Consider the following 18,462-nt stretch of genomic DNA (forward strand, 5'->3'; position numbering starts at 1 on the left):
GGTGGCCCGGAGCCTGGGCAAACTGCTTCGTTAGTGGGAACACCCGCCCCATCTCCGCCTTGCCCACCTCCATTCCCAGGGTTTGAACAGCTGGCCAGAGCAGGCGGAGGACAGAATGGCGCCACAAGCTTAGGCGCTGCCCCCAGGAGTCACCATTCTCCAATGCAGAGGTGGCCACACCAAGAACGCAGTGCACACACAAAGCTCCTTCACTTCCTTGAGCCATGGCCAGTGCCAGGTCTCGTCCCGCCCCCCCCCACCCCCCAGAGGCAGAAAGAATAAGCACAACTGCCTCGACATGGCGGTGGGAGGTATTGTGTTATCCTTTAAGATGCCCCAGCAGTTCCCTGCCCCCCCGGGGGCAGAGTGGCACCACTTACAGGAAGTCTGCCATGACGGTGGTGGGTGGTGGCAAGGCCTGAGGAGGCCGTACTCTCAGGCTGCGCGGGACTCGCTCTCCTGGTGACAGGGCGGCTGGACCCTGGGTTTTCCCATATCTGGCTCAAGGCCAGGGTGCAGGAGCTGGGATATTTACAGTCAGTGTGCCCTGGGAAAGGCTCTGCTCCCCACCTGCCTCCCCCCAGACTGAGGCTGAGTATTCACAGGCAAGGAGATAAGCGTAAGCTCCGGCAGGCTGGAGCTCTGGCAGAGCTTGTACAAAATACTGGCATTCCCTCCTGTCACAGAGAGGACCCCCAGCCCAACTGCCCTGCACTGCATTGTTCCAGCGCCTCTGCCCCAACCCCGGGCTAACTGAGCCCTCCTTTGGTCCAGGATTAATTCGCCAGGCAATGTTATCCACAAACATATACCAGTTAAGAATTCCTTAAGTTGTTAGGATCTGAAAGCAAATTAGTTCCTTTATCAAGTTTCCAATGACAAGTTTACTTAAACATGAGACACTGGACACAGTGAGTGGGCTCTTTTGGTGCCCCACCCAGATCCCCTTTGCCTGTGGTTGCACCCACTCCCTAGCTGCTATGGGCTCACAGCTGCTGCCCTTCCTCTGGACAACTGCCTTTGGCTGATGGGAGCATATCCACCCTGGGTGCTCCACAGTCGATGGCTGACAAACACAGTGCCATGAAGGCCGCCTCCCTTACCGCAGTCAGAGCCCTCTCTGGTGGAAATCCATCCTCCAGAGTTCCACTGGGACCAGCTGAGACCAGATCCTTGCTTAGTGACTCCCCCTGCCCAATCCTGCTTCCCTCCCTTCCCTTTCTCCTGAGAACTCTCTTCTGATAAATCCCATGCCCTAGAATCCCTGTCCCAGGCTCTGTTTCTAGGGAACTCAACCCAAAACACGGATATTAATTTACCACTGTTAGCTTTCCTGAACGGCAACCGTATCTACTATAGGTGTGTAGAAAGATTTGGGTGTGGAAAAGATGAAGAGATCAACTAAGAGGTGGTAGAGGTATCTGGGGAGGAGATGAGGCTCAAATGCAAAAGCAGTGGACCTACCTCACATCCATAGACTGAACTTCTTCGGTTGAATCATCCAGACTGTTTGATTTCCCATCAAGGGCATCCAGGTGAACAAGTCCCCCAACTGGTTTAAGTCCATTAGCGAAAACATCTTGGGGGAAAGTCTCTGGGGCAGCACGTTCCACACCATTAACTTCCTGGCAGGTGTTCAAGCCATTGATTTCTGATGGAGAACACAAAGTCATTCTGTCAGTCATAAAATATCCCAAACGATGAAATAACAGGGGAAATACCTATAGAGGCAATGAATCCTCTACTTTACCAACAATGCAATATCTTTTGTAAAAAGAACCCCATGTAGTCACCTTCCCACCGGGAAGAGATGACAAATGACATCATCAGTGTCTGTGCAGGGCTCATGACCCACCCGGGAGGCTTGGTGTCATATGCCGTACAGGTCCCCGGGCTCTTGAGCCACAAGGCTAAAGAGAAATGTGAAGAGTCACTCTGAGATGGGGATGTGTTTTCTGACTTTGGCTGCCACGAAATAGTCCAACCTGAGGAGCTTTAAGTACATGATAGAAAAGAGCTGGACTATCTAGAACTCTGGAAGGCAGAAGAAACTGCCGTAGAACAACAGAGTCAGTTCTTAACAGAACCTGACCAGCAATTAAGCTTCCCGGAAAGCAGCCCGGAAAGCAGCCCGGCCAGCAGATGGCCTGGCTCCGGCACTGGGATTATTAGAGTAACTGAGGAACCCGCCGGTTTCCAAGTGGACCTGACAGACCTGTGCTGGAGATGGAAACTCCACAAGGGAGGGAAAAGTGCGCAGGCCCCTTGCACTAATAAAGCTCTTAGGACCCGTGGGTGCTAGTCTCCCACAGGAAGCGCCATGAGCCCTCACCTCCTGAAAGGAAGAACCTAAGAACGAGACCCCAAGCTCACCTATTTTGTTGGGGACAACTGGTTTTGTCTTATTTTCCACACACACAGCAGGCTGAAGCTCCACTTTCGGGTCTTCTTTCTGAAAACAAACAGAGGGAAGGTTGGCTTTATGTAGAAAGTTAAGTGCTTTTGAAAAGTATCAGAGGATATTTGGAACCATGCTGGGCCAACTGTCTGCTCCACGGTAATTCTTTGAATTTTCTGAGGTTATTACAAATCAGCTATGTTTCCCTTATTAATATGCCACCATTCTCTTTTTTGATCTGTGGACTATACTGCTTCTCCCTGCATCCCTACCCCCATTTCCCTGAGGACATTTTTTGTTAACACCCCATCTCTGAAATCCCTCTCTCAGACTCCTCTTTCCTTTCAGGGACCTACAGCCTCCTTAATCTAGCCAGGAACAAAGCAAGGAAGAGCCTATTTTTTTCTGGTTAATCCTCTCTGAGACCTACAGTGTCACTGAATATATTCCACCATTCTGTTCTTCTCAGAACATGAATTATGAAAATGGTACTCTGAATGCCTACCTTCACTTCCAGAGACACATCACTCTTCCTTGTTCTCTTCATAATTTCATCTATTCTCTGGGAACCAAAAAGAAGCAGGTACATATACAAGTAAGCCGGGTCTATACGCAATTTCACATTCCTCACAAAATTTGTAAAAAAGAAACATCAGCAGAGGATAATGTGTATGGAAAGGTTTTTCCATTGATTTTGCAGACATACACCTCTGCCATACGAACACGGTCAAATGCTTAAGGAGTGAACCAGTTAAGTATCTAGAATCAACAATTTATATCCCATCTTTCTCCTTCCTCTCCTTAAGTTACCTAGAAAGCAACACGTCACTACCTGCCATTCAAGAGGACCACCCTAAAGAAAGCCAAGCTGCGGTGCAGAAGGGGAGGCCACAGATTGGACACCATGAGAATGGACCTTTATAATCAGCCTCCTTAAACCCTTTACCCGTAATTAAATGGCCTAAACACCCCAATTAAAAGACAAAAACTGTCAAACTGGATTAAAATAACAAATCCTGACCATATGCTGTTTATAAGAGGCACATTTATAAGGACACGTAGGTTCAAAGTGAAAAAATTTATCATGCAGGTGCTAATCACAAAAAGGCTGACAAAGTAGACTTTAAGAAATATTACTAGAGATAAAGAAGGACGTTTCAGGGCTTCCCTGGTGGCGCAGTGGTTGAGAGTCCGCCTGCCGATGCAGGGGACATGGGTTCGTGCCCCGGTCCGGGAAGATCCCACGTGCCACAGAGCGGCTGGGCCCGTGAGCCATGGCCGCTGAGCCTGTGTGTCTGGAGCCTGTGCTCCGCAACAGGAGAGGCCACAACAGTGAGAGGCCCACGTACCGCAAAAAAAAAGAAGGATGTTTCATAATGATAAAATGGTAATTCAATGGGAAAATTTAATAATTTGAAATATAAATCCACCTAACAGTAGAGCTTCAAATTATGTATATAAAAACAAAAATGTATAGAACTGGAAGGAGTAGTGGAGAAATCCATAATCACAGATGGAGCTTTCAATACCCCTCTCTCAGTAAATGAAAGAATAAGATGACAGAAAACTAATAAAGACACAACAGTATGATCAACGAAATCAACCTAAATAACAATTCTAAGAGCACCGTACCCAACAACTGCAGAACATAACTGGACTCACTTCCTGTCCCTGCCTCACCCTAAGTACTCCTGATCCCTTAGCCCTTACCTTCTTCCTCTCCAGTCGCTCCTGTTCAATCTGCAGCATGATCTGCTCTCTTTCTAGACGCATCTGTTTAGCTGCCTCCTGGGCCTTTGCTTCTGCTGCTTCCTTCTGGTAGAAACGTGTAAAAGAAGGGATAGGCTTTACTAAGCTGAAGAAAACGCTAGTTAATTCCCTGGGGTTTGCACCTATATTCCTCCACCTCATCATCTACCGAAAAGTGGGTGCTGCTCCAATATTCAACGTGGATTTATACAGCCTGCTCTACGACACAGCAGACATGGTTGGGTCTTACTCATATGACCTCGGTCCACCATGCAAATCACCTGCAGACATTCTGCATACAAGGTCAAGGTCTTTTTGTGTCTGAGGGTAGTCTCTGGCCATAAGTATGCATGTGGCTAGAAATTTCAGGAAGTTAATTTCCCCTCAGTGACCTGCAACCATAAGGGGCAGGACTTGGAAGACAAATAACCTAGTTTCCTCACCACCCAGGGGGATAATCCTAAGGCATGGTCCACAGTCTCTCAGGGAGTTCCACAGTGAGCAAGTTCCAGCTGCCCGCAGTAACCCACTCACCAATGTGCTTTCCTCTCACTCCCCTACCAGCTTCCTGCGATCATCTCCCAAATAAACTACTGGCACCCAAGTTCTCATCCGGGGTCTGCCTTCGGGGGAACCCAAACGGACATACAGCAAATACTACCAAGTTCACTTCTGTTGCCCAAAGTAACTCATATTTATTAACTAGCCCAGTTAAAGAAAAACTTCAAGTAAACATTATGAGTCATCCAAATTTAACTAATTTTACCTAATACTAACTAAGGCCCTTAAGGAAAGTCTATATAAAGATTTGCACAGTACCTGCTTTTCAATCATGGCCTTCTCCTGCTTTTCTTTTTCTTGCTTTTCCTTTTCTTGCTCTTCTTTCAACAGCAGCTCCTCCTTGGCCCTCCGCTTGGCCTCCTCTGCCGCCTTCCTTTTCTCTTCTTCCTCCTGCCGCTTCTTCTCCTCTTCCTGCTTACGGGCTGCTTCTTCTAGGCGAAGTCTTTCCCCCTCTGCCTTTCTTTGCAATTCCTCTCTCTCCAGCCTTTTGAGAACATAAATGATGTTAGGAGACAACGACGACGTGCCCAAAAGGTAAACTACCAAGAGCTGTGTGCCAACAGTAGAGCATAACACTTGACACTGTCACAGACACATGCATATGAGTTAGCATCCACTTAAGAAAATGACTCACATCCTTCTCAGAAAGCCACTCCAGTCCATACGGTTACCAAAAAAAATAATAAGCAAAGTGGACTTTAAATTCTGTGATACCCAGAGTAATAATGTATTGATTTGTGAATAGACTGTAATGAAGACACAGATGTTCCCTAGCCAATTTACAAATGACCACAGGCCCATCATTCTTTTTTTTTTTTTGCGGTACGTGGGCCTCTCACTGTTGTGGCCTCTCCCGTTGTGGAGTACAGGCTCCGGACGCGCAGGCTCAGCGGCCATGGCTCACGGGCCCAGCCACCCCGCGGCATGGGGGATCCTCCCGGACCGGGGCACAAACCCGTGTCCCCTGCATCGGCAGGCGGACTCTCAACCACTGCGCCACCAGGGAAGCCCCCATCATTCTTACTGAATGAGAATTCCTTAAAAACTGAGTAGGATAAATATTTAAAACCAACTTAAATGCACTACCAAATGTAAAATAGATAGTTAGTGGGAAGCAGCTGCATAGCACAGGGAGATCAGCTCGGTGCTTTGTGACCACCTAGAGGGGTGGGATAGGGACGGTGGGAGGGAGACGCAAGAGGGAGGGGATAAGGGGATATATGTATACGGTATAGCTGATTCACTTTGTTATACAGCAGAAACTAACACACCATTGTAAAACAATTATACTCCAATAAAGATGTTAAAAAAAAAAACCAACTTAGGCTAGAAAAAAAAAAGAAAAAAACCCTCGAAGTGTCTCAGTGACTCTCACATCTGTGCCAGTCAGCAATTTGAGAGCAGTGACTAGGAGCTCAAAAAGTTCACTTTGGTTTTAATTAGTATGTGACTTCTGAAGCAGCAAATGGAAGAAAATGCTCAACAGAAACTTGACATTTAAGGAATTAAAGCATCTATTTTCCATTTATCTTGGCATTCTTTAAAAAAAATTTTAGCTTTTATTCTTTGCTAAATGAAAATTAAATGGCGTTTAGACATTTTTCATCCACAGATGAATGGTCAGCGATGTAACGATAAAGAGCTTAAGCAGTGAGGGAAAACTCTGTAAAGTCTAAGTGCTTGTTTTTACATTTCTAACGTTCTTCCTGCTCATGTGTGTCACTTTCCTCTTCTATGAAAAAATGTGGATAACTATACTCATTTTGCAGTGAGTTACTGACTGGCAATGTGCCACATGGGCAAGACCAAGACTGCATTCTGATTGTGCCACTTGCTGTGTGACCCTTCCTTGGAAAGTCACTCAACATTTCTGATGCCCATTTAAAAAAAATGGGAATAGCTATATTACTGGCTCCTCGACATCACTGTGGGAATTAAATGAGATAATGGGAAGCACTTAGCACAATGCCTAGTCCTGGGCAGATTCTCAAATGCTAGTCTGTTTTACAATTTAAAATGAACGCTCTCTTCAATTCCCAGTGTCCTTTTAAGCGCATCTGTAAATGTGTATGTTTTTCAGAAATTATCTTTATTTGGAAGCATGTACCACTGACTTACTGGGGCACTGGTATATTGTTATAAATGATCAAGACTTAAAAAGAACATCCTTCCACCCTAACGGTTGGCTTTAGGAACCACGGAGGCAATTAGCCTATGTGCTCCCAAAGAAATATTTTAAAAGGTAAAAAAATACACAAAGACATTAGCCTAAAACTACAATGGGACATGACAGTGTATTCTATGTTCACAGAGGGTGCAGTGCCTAAAAGCTGGAACAACTGAAATTACTAACAAATATTCTGGAGAACTTTGGAGAAGAGCATTATGGGGCCTAGTCAGAAAGAAACTCACCAGTTCTTAGATTCCTCAATGAAAGACTAGGATGCCCAACACAGGATTATAAAAACCGGATGTGTCAATAACAAAACTTCTCCCAAGGTTAATCAGAGCACTGTTTTAGTATTTCTCTCTCTTTTAAGGAGCCAGTTGTGACTGTCTTAGAGAAGTTAATACACAAAGGATGTGTATATAAATTAACCCACAAGCTACTTCATCCTTAGGATCTGAAAAGCCACTCGGTTTCTTCCATTTTGCCATGAGGACTTCAGAGGTGCTCGATGCATAGCCATGCAGTAACACATCCTCTTAGCCCCTAGGTCTCCATAATCCCCGTCATCACCCACAACATAAATTCCTCCCCACAGGCCCATAAGCCCCTACAGACAAAATTCCCTCCATTTAACCACACTCTGCTTCCCCCAAAGTAGCTAAAAACTAGCTTTCCCTGTGTGAAACCAAGTCTCTCAAAATCCTCTCCAAGAATAAACATTCTTTCTCTCCCTGCTTAACGAACCAGAGAGGACGTGGCAGTGTCATTTCCCCAGCGCCCCTCTGCTGCAGGCAGCCCGACCCCACTGCCCTTGCCGTCATTACCGGCTCCCTCCGGAGCTCACCAGACCCATGTGTACTTCTGTCACCCCCGCCCGTCCTTGCTCCTGCCACCCACCCCAAACCTACCCCCCTTCCTCACCAGGTAGAAAGTACCAGAAAGCTGTGCACTGTAGTCATCATTCAGTGGATGCATCCCTCATCCCCGTTCCCAGCCACCGGTGAGGGTCTTCTGTGTAACGACCCCCATCTCTCAAGCTCCAGACGCCGGCCCCCTCTCGTCCCACCGTCTCACATTTGCACCATGTCCCTGACTCATGTTCAGTCTCGACTCATTCAATCTCCGGATGAGTATGTGGGTTTTACTTTCTCCCTTCCTTACGTGCTTAAAAGTTTTCATTTAAAAAAGCTTAACCTTCAACGTCCTAACCTTCCCCTTCTTTGATCTGCCCTCACCCGTCCCTCGCCGCCTTCTCTCCTGACCGGCCCCGGGCAGCTATGTGCCGTCCCTGCATCCGCTCCCTCTTCTCTCAGGGCGCCCAGGCTGCCCAGCCACTGAGCATCTGTGGGATGGCATGGGGGCCACTCTGGGCCCTCCTGGGTTGTCAACACTGGTTGAAGTAAGGCCCAGACAAGGCCGACTGGTCATCTTTCCCTGGACCTCAGCCGCCACGCCAGCCAGCCATCCTTATCTCCCAGACCCCCAGGGGAACAGTCCAAACCTCCACTTTTCCACCGTCTTCCACATCCTCTTTAGTCGATGGCATCATCAACCACTTTACAGAGAAGACCGGGGCCACCTGATCTGGGCTTCCTAAACTTCACTCCTCTACAGCATTCCTGCTCAGAAAATGCCCCCTTTTTTCTGCTTAGATGCAAAGGATTATAAATGCCACCAACCACACTATTAATTCCACACATAGCCCCGCACCCGAGTTCCTTCCACCGTCCCCCTCTCTTCCTTCCATCGCTTTGCCCTTCTACACGGACCTTCCCACGGCCTGCAAAACACTCAGGCCTCAGGCATCCCAAGCAACTCTCCTCTGTCCCCTCTCCCCTGCATTCTGCTGATGCTCAGGGCCTCTGCCATCTCACCTCTGTCAAGCTGCTTATGTCTCCTCCCCTCTCCATGATTTCCCCCAAACCTCCATTCATATCCTAAACCCCAAGACCAACGGCCTTTCCTCAGCCTCGACACGTCTCGCAGGTGCAGGCGGCATGCGACTTCCCTCCTGTGAGGGCCTGGCTCTCCCTTCCTGACTCGGCCGCCACCCCCCGCACCGGACGGGCCCTGCCTGCCCAGCTCTTACTCCGACAGTCCACCACCCAGAGGCTCAACCGACGAGCTGCCAGGGCTGAGCGGCGCCAGGACCTCTGCTGGCAGGGCCGGGCCCAGGCCAAATCTTGCACAGACACTGAGCTGCAGCCTGGCTAGGTGACCCTGCTGATGGAGGGTGCCTAACTCAACTATCTTTCCACTTGGGCCCACAGCAGCTATCTTAACTTCTTAACGTGACTCATTTCGGAATCCCAGTAAGATCTCTTTGCTTCTAGTTTCTGCCAGTGCCTTCCCCGGGGCGGACCCAGGGTCTAGGGTTTCTTGCTCCACGAATCCTGATTTCTATCTTGGGCCATCCACGAGCCCAGGCACTGTGCCCTGTTCTGCATGCTTCCAGGAGAGCCCCAGGGTCACTGCTAGCGGGGACTGGACCAGCGTTTGCTCTTCTTCCGGGCCCAGCTGTCTGGGCACCTTGTCAGCCCTTCTGCTCTGAGCAGTCTCATCCCTGACTTGGATGGCGTTTTCCCCACCAGTCTGTGACAGTGATTGGCTTTCCACGGTTTGGCTCAAGTATCTTTATTTTCTTTATATTCTCTCATCTGGCAACTACATTTGTGTGGCTTCAACTACCGACTCTTAAGCACAAAACAGGAGTGAGGATGATCTTATCCCAAGAGGTGTCCGCTGTGTTCCAGGCCCTGGTTGTGTGGTACTGTACTTTCTCACCTCCCACGTGGTGCTAGCAAAGCTTCATATTCTGGCAAGAGAGAGGAAAACTGATTTTGAGTCAAGGGTATTGCTCTCATTTTTACCTAGGCCCCAGGCTTCAATTCCATTTCTAATCACCTGGATATCTTGCAGGCACCTTAAACTTAGTTTATCTACAATCAAATGGCTTGTTTTTACCCTCTGAAGTCAATTCCTTCTGTCCTTCCTTTATCTGTCATTGGGTGTACCATTCTCCTATGCTTAGAATCAAACCTTGGCGTCGACTTTGAATGGGCCCATTTCTGTGGAACCCGCCTTCACTCCTCCAGCTCGAGCTCCACCACACTGCACTGCCTTCTCTTAACCCACGATTGCAATGGCTTCTCATTTGGGCCTCTTCCTACTTCTCTACCTTTCCTGTATGTTTACTGAGCGCCAGCACCAGTGATCCAAAGACTGTACCCCGGCCAAGGTGCTTAGTTGGGGGAAGTAGGCCTGTGAACAAATGAGGAGGCTCTGTGATCAGCCGATCAGCCGACCAGCCGGGCTGGGTGGGCGAAGAGGGGGAGAGGTCTGTTCTCTCCCAGGGGCAGGGCTGGAAAGGCTTGCAGACAGGGAGCAGTGCTTGACCCGAGTCGGACAATGGAAAATGTGTCTGCTGACAAGGAGCTCGAGGCCACGGGAGGCAGCGTGAAAGCAGATGAGGAGGTGTGGACCTGCAGGAGACAGGGGTGCTCAGGCCGTGGCAGGCCTCCTGTGGGCAGGGGAATCACCAGCTTGTTAAAGGACAGGAGCAGGACAATGACACTTATTTGAGAACAGGCACTGGGGACACAGCGTGGACAGTGGATGAGCTCCGGGAGACCTAGAGCGGGGAGCTCACTGCGGATGCCACACACACAGTCCAGGTCAGAGACCACAGGGGCCAGAGCTCAGGAGGGGAGGAGGGGCTGGAGGGGAAGGGAGACGAGAGAGATGCTAGAGGCGGCCGAGACAGACCTGACAGGGGACGGGACACTGACGAGGAAGGAGAGGGGAAGTTGAGAGCTGGCTCGGACACATCTGATCTGGTTGCCTGGAGACATGGAGGACTGAGCTTGTGAAAGGAAAAGGAAGTCTGCGAGAAAGACAGTAAGGTCTGCTTTGGAAATGCTCAATTTGAGATGCGTGTGGGACACACTTAAAGGAAAGCATAAAGCAGTTGGTAATACTGCCTGCAGGTTCTAGACCAGTGCTAGCCAACAGACCTTTCTGTGATGAGGGAAACGTTCTAGAGATTTGTGTAGTCCGATATGGTAGCCACTAGCCATGTAGCTACTGAGCGCTTGAAATGTGGCCATACGGCTGGGGAACTGAATTGGACTTGATCTTAGCATATTTCCATTCCGGTGGCCGCCTGAGACTAGAGGCGGTGGTACTGGACAGCACAGGCTCAGAAGGCATCAGTACCCATGTGTGATTTAATGCCTCCCTTGTACCAGAAAGTATTGAAGGTTTACAGAGCAAGATGAAATTGGCTTCAGAAATAGATGGTAAAACAAGGCAAAGAAGAGATGAGGGTAGAAAGGGAGATGAGAGCAGAGTTGGGTTAGCACCCCAAATGCTGAGCATGAGGACGCTGCTGTGAAATGCGAGCCCCAAACTTTTGAAGCCAGAGGAAGCTGGCAGCGCGTTGGGGGCGCGGGCCGGGCAGGAGGGCGCAGCGCTGCTCGGGAAGGGCTTGTCAGGTGAAGCTGGCCAAGGACTGAGGGCTGGGAGCCCAGGTGATGCGTGAGGGGCTGAGCGGGAGACAGAGGAGACTGAGAAGGAGAGGCCAGAGAAGCAAGGGTGAGCGCGACACGGTCAAAGCCAACCAAGAAATGGATTAGGAGTCCGGCAATTAGGAGGAATTGTGAGCGTGAGGTCTGCAGACTGAGTGCGAGTAGAGGAAACAGAGACAGGCAGTACAGTCAATTCTTTGAGGAGCTGCGCTGTGAAGGCAACGGGAGAGGGTGCTGGCTGGAAGGCAGGGAGCTGCACCTTCCTTAGCACAAGCTACAGGCACGCGACTCACCTGCTCAGGGCCCGCGCATCCCAAGCCCTGTCACTGAGGTCCTGCGACTCATCCTCCTCTCCCGGGACCTCCCTTCACACATCCTGCGGCCCACCCAACCCAGCCCAAGCACACCACTCAGTAAAAAGACCTGCGGCTGTTGACCAAAAGGTTGGAGGTGGGAAAATCATCAGAGAAGTCCAGAGTTCGAAGAAGGAACCAGCCAGACCTCCCCCCTCCTCCTTCAAAGAAATAAATCAGCAGAAGTGTAATGACAGACCACAAAAGACTTGCCAAGGTCACTTAAGGATGAAGAATATTCTATTACTGATTAAACTCAGCGCCATAGCTGAGTGAAACACGGCAACGTGGCTGGCTCCCTGTCACGTTAGATCCTCTCAACAGTACTGGACTGTACTCTGTGATTATCCTAAGAGCTTCCTTTATCAATTTAATGATAAAATCTACCTTGCCCTTCAACATGCATTTCTCTCTGAATACTAAGACCAGAATAGGCAGAACCGTCTGTATTTTGATCAAGTGCCCCAGGGGTCAATGCAGTGGTTCTCAAAGTCTGGTGAGCTACTGAAGCGGGACACGGCCTGGGCCTGTGTATTTTCACCGCAACGCCTGACTGACTCTGACACCCTCCAAAGTTTAGGGACCACTGCCATGACATCTTCTTTCGTGCTCCAGGATGGGAGTCCCCGTACCTCGTGTCTCACGGCCTATGAGGTCGGCTTCGGCCCCAGCTAGGAGTCTCTGCTCAACCCTCCTTTCTCTTACCTGGGGGTGAGAGTTAGAATAATTTGGGGGAAAAAAAACACGATTCAGGAAGCAGAATCAAGATGTCTACATCCGGAACCTCCTGTCTTTTCAGGGAGAACGTCACTCTATAAACAAAACTCAAAACTCCTTTGATAGCTCTACGAGGCCTGGCTGGTCCTAGAGGGTATGCCGAGAACAGGGGCTGTCGGTAACACCGATATCCAGGAGCTGGGAGTTTCCGCGGTCTCAGAAGGCCTGAGCACCCCCATACCTGTCTTGCTCTTCCTTCTCCAGACGTTCTTGCTGCTCCTGTTCCTTCTGCAGCCGGGCCTGTCGTCTCTTTTCGGCCAGCATCTTTGTGGCCTCTCCTGCATCAGTGGTGCCCGCTGTGGGCTTCCACGGGGCTGCATTGGAGGAAAAGATCAAGGGAAATGAAACAGTGACTGCACTCACACGGCAGCTACCACTTGGAATTGAAAAATCCAACCCAGTGGGTGATGGGAAATGCTGCCAAGACCAGCACAATCAGCCACCAAGCAGAGAGGCTGCAACAGGCTGGCTGTGACCCTGGATGCGTTCCACCATGGAGGGCAGTGGAGAGGCGACGAGGAGAGACAGGGTCACCGGCAAGTCCCAAGGCAGCCACCATCGCTGCGCCTATCTGGATGAACTCACCGCAGCTGTCACGGAAGCTTCAAGGACTAAAGGAAGACCCTCTCTGTGGGAAAGGCAGATGCTGGCTGGATGCAGCTGAGCGCCCCCGTGGGCTTCCACAGCTAGGAGCAGCGTCAGCCCCTCAGCCTCCTCTGCCAGGAGACCCTCAGGAGAGCGAGGGGAAGGACTCGGGGCAACGTGCAAGCCTGAGAAAGTGGCACGAGGGCATGGAGTTGTCTCCGGGAAAAATCCCCGTCTCTCCCCCCAACCCGAGACTCCTGCGTGCGTGGAGTCAGAGGGAGAAGCGGCTGGGCGAGGAGGGCCTACCTCCACCGCCCTCGGCCTTCCCTGCCGCTGCCTCATGCTTCTCGGTGGCGTGCCTGTCTGCTACGTGCTTCTCTGGGGCCTCCTCCCCAGGCGGGCCGGCTGCCTGCTGAGCCAGGGCGCCCTCCCTTTCCTTGTTGCTCTTCTCTTTCTCTGCTTTCTTCTTGGGTGTTTCCTGGCCGGAAAAGGCGGGGAGGTGGTACTTCACCGGAGACCCTGGGTATGGCGGCTTCACGTTCTTTGGAGACTGCGGATATGCTTTTGAAGTTGCCCTGGAAAACCAAAACCACGCCAGAAGATGATTACCGGGCCTGACCACAGAACCCTCTGTTCCAAAGACACCTGGTTCCAAAAAGTTGAACAATTTCATCCTTCAAGGCAAACAAATGTAAGGCGGAGCACACACTCAGAAGTCCCTGAAGTAGGACTTCCCTGGTGGTGCAGTGGATAAGAATCCGCCTGCCAATGCAGGGGACACAGGTTCAAGCCCTGGTCCGGGAAGACCCCACATGCTGCGGAGCAACTAAGCCCACACGCCACAACTACTGAAGCCCACGCACCTAGAGCCCGTGCTCTGCAACAAGAGAATCCACCGCAACGAGAAGCCCGCGCACCACAACGAAGAGTAGCGCCCGCTCGCCGCAACTAGAAAAAGCCTGCGCGCAGCAACGAAGACCCAACGCAGCCAAAAATAAATAAATAAATAAATAAGAAGTCCCTGAAGTATTATCACCCTAACAGGAACATATGGTATCTAGAACATGTCCCTGGTGGAAGGGACAATGTTTTAGGAAGCCCAGCCAATGACGTCATGTCTGAATTTCACTTAAGTTTGACGACAACATAAGAATAAAGTGTTAGGCATTTTCCTACCTCCTCTTTTTAGAGGAGCACCAGGGTTGCATCTGGCTTCAGCATATGGCAACGAACGAGCCTGCTCCCATTTTTGTCTATTATGGCAAAATACAAACAACATGAACTTTACCATCTTAACCACTTTGAAGTGTACAGTTCAGTGGCATTAAGTACATTCACACTGTGGTACAACCATCCCCATCGTCCATCTCCAGAACTCTGTACTCTTTAAATGCTAACTCCATACTCCCGCCTCTCCCCAGCCCCTGGCAACCACCTTTCCACTTTCTGTCTCCAGGAATTTGACAATTCCGCATACCTCACAGAAGTGGAATCATACAGTATTTGCCCTTTTGTGTCCGGCTTATTTCCCTCTGCATCTGTTGGAAGAAGGTCCATTACAGGTGTGCTGGCCTAGGCCTGGCTCCTGGTGACCACTGGCTGCTGGTGATGTGGATAACAGCCTAGCTTTAGTTGCCGAGTGCACCCAAAGTTCGCGCAGGGGTGTGACATTTGTACAGAGTACTTTTAGAAGAGCATAAAGTAATCTGTTCGTGCATTACACACTGTCACTCTCAACCCTGTAGCAGGCTGAACCATATGAAAGTGCTAATGTTCAACCATTTGTGATCTATAAAAACAGCAATAAAAATGGCAACTCAACATAATATTAAAGGCCAATTTCTCACCAGAGACCTAAAGACTTTCCTAATCAGATCCTGGTGGTAAGGAAAAAATATAATCAGATCAACATTAAACTTGGTCTTGAGCTGGAAAATAATCCTCAAGTTGTATGTGGACTGGAAAAGATGCAGGCCAGTTTTCCAATGATGCTCTCATGGTAAAAGCCCAGCTCCGGGCGCCAAGGAGAACACGTTTTCTCACTTAATGCCAGGCTGAGGGCCACACAATGACCCCATGAATACGACTTGAACATGATCTGAATTTTTAAAATTCAGTTATTTCAGCATCAACCATTTTACTGATATGGAATCAGTCCAGGCCCCACTTCCATGGTGGTCTGTCCACCCCTCTCTGGCAGTCTGCTCCGTAGCTGGACCACTGTGACCCCAGAAAGAATCACTTCATACTCGCCACACCAACTTCCCTTGTGCCACCATTCTGTTAGGCCTAGACCCACACAGAACCCCCATGACACCTCGTCCACGTGGACGGTGCCTCCTCTTTGCAGACCGTTCTCCCTCTGCCCTGGGGCTCAGCCAACTCAGGCCCCACCATTCCCGAGGGACCTCTTGACAAGCAGGCATTTCTATATAACCTTGGTTTTCTACTTTTTTTCCTAGACCCTAACCACATAAAAGCCAGGCACAGAATCCTCTTGCTTCTTCAATATACGTATGCATATGTACCAGGGTTTCTCAATCCTGCCATGACATTTGGTGCTGAATCATTCCTTGCTGTGGAGCTATTCTGTGCACTGTTTCGCAGCATCCCTGGCCTCAACCCGCTAGATGCCAGTAGCAATCTCCACTCCCCGCAACCCACCCCAGGTTGTGACAATCGAAAATGCCTGCAGACACTGTCAAATGTCCCTGCAGGGGCAAGATCACCCCCAGCTGAGAACCACTGAGGTGAGACATACATATAGCACCCCCCTACGCCCCTTCTATCTGTATAAAGCAGGTAAAAGTGGTGCTGCTCTGGTTGAGGGGCAGTGTCCTAATCCCCACACCCCCCGAGGCCCGCCTATGAGTCTCCTGAGAGCCCTGGCTTGGGAGGGAATCATCAGAGCCTTCTGTGTTCAGATAGCCAGGGTCGCACCTGGATCCCTCCCCCAGTGATCTGGAGCTCACACTCCCTCTAGCACCCTCCAAAACTGTGTCCACGCTTCCTGAGGGCTGTCTGCACACCAGCCCCTGTGCTGCTAAGTGTATTTGTGTATGTATGCGTGTATACGTGTATGTCTCTTTTAGTTGTCAAAAACTGGTATGACACAGGTACTATTATTAGGGTCACTTTATGGAGGAGGAAGCGGGCTTAGAGAGGTTAAGTAAGCCGCGGAACTGCAGTCTGTGCCCACGACTCCCTGACTCCACTTCTTCCAACTTGGCCCTACTCCCTGTGTCGCAATGGTGGCTAAGCCAGAGCTTGGGGTCACCACGATCCCCAGATGTTCATTTTAGACCTGGCACAGAGTAAGCACACAACAGCTGTTAGATATCGGGTGTTAGTGAAACATATAAAATAAAAATCCGAATTATCCTCACAGACAAGAACGAACCAAAAGCAGGAGGAAGAAAAAAAACAGGGGAAACCACAAGCCCTGCTACCTCATGATGACAGTGCTCCATTAAGCATCGTTTTCCAATCAGCTGCAAAAACCTGCATTTAGGTCCAAACAGCCTGTACTACCGTACAGCAGGGGATCTTCTGCTTGGCAACACTCTCCTTCCACGCTGTCGTCTAGGGCCATACTGCTGCTATAACCACCAGGAGAGTGTCTTAAAGGACCTGGTCTAATGCACCGAGGTGATCAAAACACGTCACTTACTCCCTAGAATGTCAAGTGCATGCTCTGTGCAGCTCCGGTCCAACCACTGTGCAGGGACAGGCAATGGCAAACAATTACTCCTGGATGTGGGATTTGGAGACAGAGGCAATAGGAAAGACTGCTATTTCACGGTAGATGACGCAGACAGAAACACCTTCTCCTTCCGTAAGCATTCCTATCTTGACTCATTAAATAGGAACTTCTGCTATTGCAAGGACTGGCAAAAAGCCATTTGCTCTTCTTCCTTGCCCTCAGCCTCCTCCCCAAGGAGTGAGGCATGACTTCTCTGCTTGGTGAGACAGAGCAGAGGTGCTGGGCGCCCACCGCCCAGTCCATTTGAGTTCTCTCGGGCACCTGCCTGCAGCGAGCGCACATCTGAGCTTTCCTCAGTGGTGCCTGAGAGGTGGGCTCCCCCCCCGGGGTCCTGGTGCAGGCGCCTCTGCTGCGCATGGGCAGACATGCGAGGACCTCTCCTGCAGACCCCACTCCCACCAGGAGGGTCCCCGGGGCTGGACTACGGGGAGTGGGTAAGAGGCCTGCACTGGCTGCAGGCCCGCTTCATTCTATAGTCTTGCCTTAGTAGCAGAATGCCAGCACCTGGATCCCAACACGAACCCAGGGTCTGGTCTAAATGGCTCACTCACGGAAGGGAATGAGCCCAACGACAATCACACCCTCAGTCAGTGCGCCCGGAGCCTGTAAGAGGGACATGCAGGGCAGGACTACAATCCCACGGGGAAAAAGCTGGTCTGCCCTGGGTGTGAGAGGTTCTGACAGCCTCAGACCTACTCAGCCCTGCTCAGCCTTGCTTCAACTTGCTTTAAGAGAACAGTCACGCGTAGGTTCTGTTCACACCACAGACTGTAAGGTTCTGTTCTAAATAATACTGGGCCAATTATCCACGAGCACACATCTAAAAATAATTGCTACCTGATAAGTAAGGGTGAATTATTTGGGATAAAACTCAACATACTAAGGAGTCTATCTACATTCCCCTACCCCAGCTCTTGCCCAATAAACAAAATAAATGAAATAAATAAAATAATAATAAACGCGCACACACACTCCCCGTACGCACAATACAAACACGACCTTCAAATTAGAGAAGTGTAGGTAAATCATTGATTTTTTTAACAGCGAATGACCAAACTACAGAATACAGTCTTAGAAGTTCCCTATTTTATCTCCAGATCCATAGAGTTTCCTGCTCAGCCTGCCTCACTACTTCCCTACGTGGATGTAGCACCTTGCCCGCAAGAGCTGCTGAGCGTGGGAAGCGTGAACCGGGCAATGCTGGTCTGTCTGGCAGACCCCGAGGCTCTCTGGTCTCCTGCTCACACCACTTACTGCAAGCCAAACGAAGTCTGGCAAAGCTACTGTTTCCCCAATTTCCTAGAAATAGATATCTTGGCTGATGAAAGAAATTAAACACAAATTAATCAGGGAACTCACTGTGCTTTCATAGAGTTTTGTTTTTAAGTACCGTCTCATCTATCTCATAAGGGTCTATTTGGTCACCACAATAACCCAGTGAGGTAGGTAGGAAATTACTATTAACCATATTTTAGATAAGAAAGCCAAAATCCTAAGTGCTTCAATGACCTTTCCCAAGAGGTGTAAACAGATGAGAGAGCCACGTCACTTATTTTTTCATCTTGCTTTTTTATAGGTTT

General features: G+C 49.8%; 1 protein-coding gene across 1 annotated transcript in view; it reads right to left on the bottom strand.

Moving 5' to 3' along the window:
- The window catches only part of MAP7D2 (MAP7 domain containing 2), a 107,555-nt gene that overhangs the window by 5,500 nt on the left and 83,593 nt on the right, over positions 1-18,462 (bottom strand). Inside the window, exons 9-15 of the mRNA XM_032620874.1 lie at positions 13,426-13,694; positions 12,716-12,848; positions 4,967-5,192; positions 4,109-4,213; positions 2,904-2,960; positions 2,374-2,452; positions 1,465-1,651 (exon numbers count right to left, since the gene is read on the bottom strand). Coding sequence (XP_032476765.1) covers positions 1,465-1,651; positions 2,374-2,452; positions 2,904-2,960; positions 4,109-4,213; positions 4,967-5,192; positions 12,716-12,848; positions 13,426-13,694 — 1,056 coding nt within the window. The remainder of the gene's footprint in view (positions 1-1,464; positions 1,652-2,373; positions 2,453-2,903; positions 2,961-4,108; positions 4,214-4,966; positions 5,193-12,715; positions 12,849-13,425; positions 13,695-18,462) is intronic.

The sequence above is a fragment of the Phocoena sinus genome, chromosome X (genome assembly GCF_008692025.1).
Source record: "Phocoena sinus isolate mPhoSin1 chromosome X, mPhoSin1.pri, whole genome shotgun sequence".
Lineage (NCBI taxonomy): Eukaryota > Metazoa > Chordata > Mammalia > Artiodactyla > Phocoenidae > Phocoena > Phocoena sinus.